This window comes from Ylistrum balloti, unplaced genomic scaffold, assembly GCF_031769215.1.
Source record: "Ylistrum balloti isolate Yb309-2 unplaced genomic scaffold, AGI_CSIRO_Ybal_v1 Utg371238, whole genome shotgun sequence".
NCBI lineage: Eukaryota > Metazoa > Mollusca > Bivalvia > Pectinida > Pectinidae > Ylistrum > Ylistrum balloti.
Genome location: NW_026782670.1, coordinates 27,064 through 36,707, shown reverse-complemented (window position 1 = coordinate 36,707; position 9,644 = coordinate 27,064). Strand labels below are relative to the sequence as shown.

The 9,644-nt window shown below is 37.0% G+C and overlaps 1 protein-coding gene across 1 annotated transcript; it reads right to left on the bottom strand.

The window, feature by feature from the left end:
- Nucleotides 1-418: 418 nt before the first annotated feature.
- On the bottom strand, nucleotides 419-1,996 carry LOC132561603 (uncharacterized). Its single transcript, XM_060226302.1, has one exon. It carries the CDS (start codon nucleotides 1,877-1,879, stop codon nucleotides 419-421), a length of 1,461 nt encoding a protein of 486 aa, XP_060082285.1. The 5' UTR covers nucleotides 1,880-1,996.
- Nucleotides 1,997-9,644: the final 7,648 nt, after the last annotated feature.

Below are 9,644 nucleotides of genomic sequence, written 5' to 3'. Positions count from 1 at the left end.
CACACGTATTAGGGGTATACACATTTGTTAAATGAAAGGAGCAATTGTCATCCGTTGTCACTTTGCATTGTAAAAATCTACCCTCGTTATCCCTTTTTGATTCCGTAATTTTTAAATTTGTTAAACTTTTAGATAACAACGCCACACCTCTCGAAGCAGAACTACCATTGTTCCAAATACTATCGTTACCTCCCATATCTTTCCATTCCTTACTCCATTTATTTTCGTCTGTATTCGTACAATGCGTCTCTTGTACGGCTATTATTTCAAATTTCCTTTTTATTAGCCATAGAAAGAATTCCTGACGTTTTGTTTTATCTCTAAGACCATTTATATTGATTGATACGATAGAAATGGATGGCATTAATACAAAATTAAGATATAATCAGTTAATCCTAAATATGTCTTAAGAATTCCGTCAAAACTTGCTCATCTTGTTGGCTTGACGTTCTGCTGACCGAGGGGTTGCTGATCTGTCACTATTGGTTCTCTTCCGGTAAGATGTCGGGGTGAAAGCAACACCAGGATCTTGAGTAAAGGTGGCATTGCGGATAAAGTTCTCCATGACTGACCACATCTCAGTGGCACCCGACTCATTGACATGAACCCCAGAAGAGTCATTAGGGTCAAACAATTCTCTAACTGTTTGACCTTGACGCTGAAATGCGATCGGAGTGTCCACATACGTAAGAGAGCCAAATCTTTCACACATTTTCTTTGCAAATTTATTTACACTTTGCGCAGTTTCGTTTATGATCTTAATCTTTTCACTCTTGCCTTTGCGTGGAATGATACCACACACTCCAATCGCCGTTTCAGGAAATGATTCCTGCACTTTGTTAATTGCAGTGGATAGGTTACATGTAACCTGTTCTGGATCATCAATGTTCCTGGTGATGTCGTTGGTGCCGAGACATAGTGTAACATTTTTTACTTCGGCGTGTTCTGGAATAAGTGACAAAGCCCTAGAAATAACGGAGTCAACCTTATCCAAAGATGCACCGGAGATAGAAGCGTCAATGACATTTTTATCTGGGATGCTTATTCGCTTGACGTTGGATGCTCCAAGGATAACAGAAACATCGGGAGGTTTAACGAGAGTTGATGTGTCTTCAACATTGGTGTTAAGTACCTCATGGACTGATTCAAGATCACTTTCTACATCCGATATGTTTGTACCTTCCAATACGTCATTTGCATACTCGCCATACAGACGAGTTGGACAGTTTCTTTGCACATGGTCATTCTTTTTACAAATATAACAAAGCTTTTCCTCTTTCTGTGGACAATCGCGTGCTATATGATTGCTATTTTTACAGATAAAGCATTCCTTTGTTCGCACTGGTTTGTTTGGACATCTGTAGGACGGATGGCTCTTTTGGCCGCAGTGTATACATTCTGTTCTATTGTTATCCGCAAAAATGCGTATGTCAAATCGCCCAATAGAGTTTCGAATTGGGATCGTTGGTACACAACCTACGACACTCAAGTACCGAGTTCCGTTCTCTATGTCGGTGCCCTGTATTTTCCCTCTACGTATACTTCCAGGGATCACTTGACCAAATTTAGCCATGTACGCAATGATGACTTCGTCTTTCAATTCAAACGGCGCGTCTTTTACTGTTACATTTGTAATCGTTTTTTCAACGTCAAATAATTTCACAGTTCTTCCATTCAATTCAATATTATTGATCAGAAGTTTATTTTTCGCTTCGATGTTTTTACATGAAACTACACAGTTTTTTTCTGTTATTTGAATGGCATTGATTTCATCTACAATATTCATTTTTTTAAGTTCATCGACAACATTTTCGTGAGTCAGCCCTTGAAAAGATTTATGATAGAATTGGACCGATAAATCTCGCTTAATTCCATCCATGGTGTTGTATAGTAAGTCGGATAGTGATATGCACGTGCTAAAATAGCCTACAGTCAGTTTATGACCATGTATACGTATTCACTACATCTTCACGGTTGACTGCTTACACTAAAAAGGTAACATGGCTATACTGGCGAGTAACAGAATGAGAGTGGATATCGTGCACCCTTCCCGTTGTATAAAATACAACCAATAAACCAGTCCATACGATAACCAACTGATAAACAAAAGCAGCGATATGAACCTCAAACAATATGAGTTCCGACAAAAGACGAGATACATGCAAATTTGAATAAAATGACGGAGCTCATAACTCACCCAACCTTCTCTTGCAAGGGCAGACAACTCAGCCTGTACATTTTAAACATTAATCTGTAATTTTACACATTAATTTGCAAATTTTACATCCTAATCTGTAAATTTCAAATGTTTATCTGCAAAATTCATAAGTCAGTAAATTGACACTATAATCCATAAATTTTACACATTAATCTGTAAGTTTTACACTTTCATCTGTAAAATTTCTACTTTAATCCGTAAATTTTACACTTAAGTCTGTAAAATTTACAACTTATTGTGTGAATTTCACAGATTAAAGTGTAAAATTGAAAGATAAATGTGTAATATTTACAGATTAACGTGACAATCATAAAACAGAAAAGTTTTAAAGTTGCACTAATACGCTTCCGTAATTATACATGTATAAAAGAATCATCATATAGGATGCTATCAAAATGGATTGAATGTTTTTGTAATTGTAAAAGGAAAGGAAAAATCGTCGTTCTCAAAGAATAGTTTTTGTGTATTGTGTGATTTCCCCCTCGCGAACGATAACATGAAAGTTGAATATCTCCTGTTCTTGTATAAAATGTCATGTTCTCAATGTGCTCAAATCGACATCTACAAAATGTATCCATTCAGAGTATCATGAGAAGGAAAATACTGGGCTCCCATGAAAATGCACTTTTCGAGACTTTCATTAAGAATATTATGAACATTCAAACAACGTCTAGTGTTCTTAACTCCCAAAGGCTACCAATTAAATGTTTCGTTTGACAAATGTAAATTGTGCGACATATTTCATACATAAATCTGCACGGTAAGTATGAGATACAGATAGGTATTATTGGTATTTAGAGAATTAAATCTTATATAACAAGAAAACTTATTGGTATTTAAAGAATTAAATATTATATAACAAGAAAACTTATTGGCATTTAAAGAATTAAATATTATATGACAATACAACTTATTGGTATTTAGAGAATTAAATATTATATAACAAGAAAACTTATTGGTATTTAGAGAATTAAATATTATATAACAAGAAAACTTATTGGCATTTAAAGAATTAAATATTATATGACAATACAACTTATTGGTATTTAGAGAATTAAATATTATATAACAATACAACTTATTGGTATTATGGCAGTATTATACTACTTAAATAGTTTATAAATAAGAACTTCTTTATGATTATGGACTGACCGACTGCAATATAATACAAGTTGGAATAAGAGCTTGTGTTGTAACCATTCTATGGATTCCTCAATCCAATTTTACAGATTAGCGGTCAGTGTTCCGGCTACATTTGTCCGGAGTGGATGTTATGTGTAGGATTGACCAGTGGCTCTAATATCTGTATACAGTCAGGTATTTATCTTGTATTTTCAGAACACTTATGTAAGTTTATATTCTACTGGTCTCTATTTATCAATCCTTACGGCATTCTGTGTACAGTGTTATGCATATTGCTGTGTATTTTTAATCCTTTCTTTCAGCTCAAACAAAATTTCTTTAAATTTCAAACATTACTTTTGTAGAAACGGATCTTTTACCGACTACTACCACTACAACAACCACAATACCACCTACAACCACAATACCACCTACAACCACCACAATACCACCTACAACCACCACCGTAATACCACCTACAACCACCACAATACCACCTACAACCACCACAATACCACCTACAACCACCTTACCACCTACAACCACAATACCACCTACAACCACCACAATACCACCTACAACCACCTTACCACCTACAACCACAATACCACCTACAACCACCACAATACCACCTACAACCACAATACCACCTACAACCACAATACCACCAACAACCACCACAATACCACCTACAACCACAATACCACCTACAACCACCACAATACCACCTACAGCCACCACAATACCACCTACAACCACAATACCACCTACAACCACCACAATACCACCTACAACCACAATACCACCGACTACCATAATACCACCTACATCCACAATACCACCGACAACCACCACAATACCACCTACAACCACCACAATACCACCTACAACCACAATACCACCTACAACCACCACAATACCACCTACAACCACAATACCACCTACAACCACCACAATACCACCTACAACCACAATACCACCTACAACCACCACAATACCACCTACAACCACCTTACCACCTACAACCACAATACCACCTACAACCACCACAATACCACCTACAACCACCACAATACCACCTACAACCACCACAATACCACCTACAACCACAATACCACCTACAACCACCACAATACCACCTACAACCACCACAATACCACCTACAACCACAATACCACCTACAACCACAATACCACCTACAACCACAATACCACCTACAACCACCACAATACCACCTACAGCCACCACAATACCACCTACAATCACAATACCACCTACAACCACCACAATACCACCTACAACCACAATACCACCGACTACCACCACAATACCACATACAACCACCACAATACCACCTACAACCACAATACCACCTACAGCCACCACAATACCACCTACAACCACAATACCACCTACAACCACCACAATACCACCTACAACCACAATACCACCGACTACCACCACAATACCACCGACAACCACCACAATACCACCTACAACCACAATACCACCGACAACCACCACAATACCACCTACAACCACAATACCACCTACAACCACAATACCACCGACAACCACCACAATACCACCTACAACCACCACAATACCACCTACAACTACAATGCCACCGACAACCACCACAATACCACCTACAACCACCACAATACCACCTACAACCACCACAATACCACCTACAACCACAATACCACCTACAACCACCACAATACCACCTACAACCACCTTACCACCTACAACCACAATACCACCTACAACCACCACAATACCATCTACAACCACCACAATACCACCTACAGCCACCACAATACCACCTACAACCACAATACCACCTACAACCACCACAATACCACCTACAACCACAATACCACCTACAACCACCACAATACCACCTACAACCACAATACCACCTACAACCACCACAATATCACCTACAACCACAATACCACCTACAACCACAATACCACCTACAACCACAATACCACCGACAACCACCACAATACCACCTACAACCACCACAATACCACCTACAACCACAATGCCACCGACAACCACCACAATACCACCTACAACCACCACAATACCACCTACAACCACCACAATACCACCTACAACCACAATACCACCTACAACCACCACAATACCACCTACAACCACCTTACCACCTACAACCACAATACCACCTACAACCACCACAATACCATCTACAACCACCACAATACCACCTACAGCCACCACAATACCACCTACAACCACAATACCACCTACAACCACCACAATACCACCTACAACCACAATACCACCTACAACCACCACAATACCACCTACAACCACAATACCACCTACAACCACAATACCACCTACAACCACAATACCACCTACAACCACAATACCACCTACTACCACTACCGCACCAAATACAACCACCATTACACCAACTAACACCACTACAGAAACAACTACAACCACAGTCACCAACATTACAGAAACACCTACAACCACAGCTACCAACACTACAACTGTCAGTAATATAACCCAAGTTATCACCTTGGCTATGACTACACCCCCAGTTTTTAACATAACGTCGTACCAAGTTGTCGACTTGTACACTGACTACTCCGGAGCTGTTAGTGCCTGTTCAGCTATAGGAGGTGTCCTTCCTGACCTGAAGACTCAGGCAGAAATCAACGAAATATTGCCACTATTACAGAATACCACAGGTCACTCATTTCATTCATTTTTTCATTCATATTCGGAATTTTAGTGCTTAGCATTTTAAAGTACAAAGAGGAAATGTAATTCTCAATAGGGAATTTGCTGGATTTCAAATATATGAAGTAAGCCAAGGACTTAATGAATCAGAGTAGTAGAACTTTATTTGCAAATACAAAGTACAGTAATTGGGTGAGGATGTTATTAAGGTTCTGAAATATTTCGCCTTCATCAAGTTTGTTTCTTTCGAAGTTTTATAATTAATGTTGGAAAGAGTAAACATCAGACTGAACATATCAAATAACGAATCCTGTTTTCACTGGTAATGTATATATTGGAAATATTTTATACTACTGTTATTAACTTTTCACGTTTTAACCGGGGGTATGCTGATAAGGACTACATTATGAAGGATTTTACTAACTATAATTTATGCATTTCGTATGAATGAATTGACAGGGGTTTTGAAAAATGATAATGGGATTTATATCTCCTTCTGATGTTGTCCTTACAGTTCGCTGTCAAAACTGTCCTGCAGGTGGTATCGTGTATGGAAACGCCTCCGTCGTTATCACATCACCTAACTACCCACAACCTTACGGATGGTCAGTTGATATCTGAATTAAGACAGAAACATAATTAATATATTGAGAAGCATATGAGATTTCCATTTTCACACATTTTGCTGTTTGATTACAATTGAGACAAAATTGCTGTAATTTTATAGAGCACTTAAAACACATTATCTTGTTTTCTTTTCAAGGTATTAATTTTTCCATGATTTTATTTCACCTTGAAAATATCGAAAAAGAACATATTTATTGTTTATTTGTTCGTTAGGTCAAATTCCGTTAACGATACAGAGTAGATGACAGGTAATTCTAAACCAGTTTTGATTTTATATCAGATTTTGTTAAATGAGTCCTGGAAGATTGTATTTTGCGAGTCTTGGCGAGACGAAATTAATACAAATATAACATACATTTTATCACATAACATAAAATGTGGAGGAAAGAATCAAACAGGTACAGCCATTTTTGTGCCATTTTTGAATTCATGACGTAACGTCATTGTCTTCATAATAGCATCACAAAGCATTTCTGTCTTGTACAACCAAGGAAACTCACTCCAGGGTATATCACAGTAGTGACACAAAGATAGGACATAGGCAAATTGTCTTAATAAGCGGCCATTTGTGTATCATTAGACTACAAGTCGATATCATGTTTAATTTATGACATAGTTAACAGCCTTATTAGTAATTTGTGAATAACTGTTACATAGTACCTACTGTAATCATATTTATAATAACTGTTACATAGTACCTACTGTAATCATATCTATAATAACTATTACATAGTACCTACTGTAATCATATCTATAGCTACGCTGATTGCACGTGCCTACTAAAAGCAGACTCCACTGACTTTAAACTCCAGCTGAGTCTGTTAATCAACAATTTGGAATCGAATTGTGACTACCTACTTATATACGACGGTAAGTTAATCTATGTAAATCAAGTATTTATCATCTATAAAGTCACATTTCAAAACCTGCGATTATACATTCCATAATCTGGTAAACATTTCTGACATCATAAAGTTGTTTCTTACCTGTAAAATGTCAATTATAAAACAACCTTACTTATTAAAACGTGATATAAAACACTTGAATTAACCGAGATGTAAGCGGCTGGGTGTTACAACCTTTATAGTGATGAATTACTTATTGCAATACTTTATTACATTAATGGTTAACCTTGTTGTGCTAATTTGAAAAGGATTACAGTAAGCAACACTTATTGTAATAGACACGTAATGTAAAACAAGAATGTTAATCTTGTAATAATGTAATGTAATACTTATTACATCAAGTGTTTCAGTCACACATAGGCGAAACAAATTTCGATAACTGTAATTATTTCCAATTTTATTAAAACATGTAACACTGTTATAATGTAAAATGAGGTAGTCCCTTGAGCAGGAGACGGTTATTCTTCAACAACATCTGGTCTTATTCTCCTTATACTCTAGAGTAGATTCTTCGTGTCTCTTTCTTTTGCTCATTTCATCAATTTTGAGATTGAATCTCGATTGAGCTGTAGTAAGCTCCCCCGCGCGCTTCCATCCGGGGCAACAACAGTGATCAGTATAAGCGGATAGTTTGTATCACATTTGTTGTAAATAAACAAAGTATGTATTTATATCCCGATTTTGTCACGATATTTCGTGTTGTTTTAGAAACGTTCTGAAGACAAATTCATAGTCTGTTGAATTGAAATTGTTTGTGAATTAATCATCTTTAAGCGGGCCTCATTGTGAATTTTTTTTTAAAAAATCCACTTTTTAATTTTCATAATTTTGTAGATCATTTGATTTTCTCCGGTGTTGTTTTGTTGCGTTGATATATAACTTACATATGTACTATTTATAAAACATGTATTTCAGGTCCTAACATGACATCCCCATTTTTTGGTAAATTCGACGGCACAAATGTAAACCACAATTTGATAAGTGGTACAGATGAAGTACTAATTCGGTTCACTACCGATCTCAGCGTGACTAGAGCAGGATTTTCACTAACCGTCACCACAGTAGACGCCGCAACGAACAGCTCTGGACACGTGCCGCTAGCAAGCGTCAGAGGTCTGTAACATTTTGTTTTTCCGTTTCCAATATATAGACAGTGTACAAAAAAATCTCCATAATCCTGATGGCGGATAGACTAATAATGAAGATTATCTTCCTTCTGAACAATTACTATTCTTTTGATGACTCTTTTGACTCTGGCTCATTGTTTGCCTTTAGTTTAGCGATTAGATTGTACAATACACACAATATGACGACTATATTAATTAAATAACAAGGCAATCCTGTTATGATAACTGTATTTTCAGAAGTAAATATTTTTAGTTAGAATTTACGTAAGTTATTAAGATCATTAGGGTAACTAAGTTTTAAATGCTGCTGTCAATATCTACGTTACCAACGCAGGTGCGTGGATATATCAACTAAATGTGAAAAAGTTTGGGGAAATCTACACGCCTCATTTACCATACAGATACAAGTATCTTTCTTTTAGACCGTTTAACGTTCATTGCGTCCAGAAACTATTGGTTTTGAAATGTAATATTAATAATTTCCCTATAATCAGCAATTCAACGTGACAGGAGGAGGATGTCATTATGTGAATAGATGTTCATTCCAACAATACCTTATCGTTTATGCATCAAATATAAATTTATATAAATAGTTTCTGCTCCTCTTCGATTCTCTAAATACACTATAATATAGACTGGCTAACACATGCATCTTTTTATAAAGGTATTACGAAGTTGTTCTGGATTGGAGGATCAATGAGTGACGTAACTCAGTCTTGGTTGTTTTCTGACGGCACCCAAGTAACCAGTGACATGGACGCTTCCTTGGATTACGGCTGGGACTACTTCAATAATTACGATTACTACTACGAGTATCTGCCATTAGTCGAATTTCGCCGGACCATTAAATCTACAGGGTCATTATTGGGTATTCTTCAGGACTGGCATGCGTATACAATTTGTGGACTTCCATAGGGT

What these genes read in the sequence shown, in the direction of transcription:
- LOC132561603 (XM_060226302.1), bottom strand. Translation starts at nt 1,879, where the DNA reads ATGGATGGAATTAAGCGAGATTTATCGGTCCAATTCTATCATAAATCT.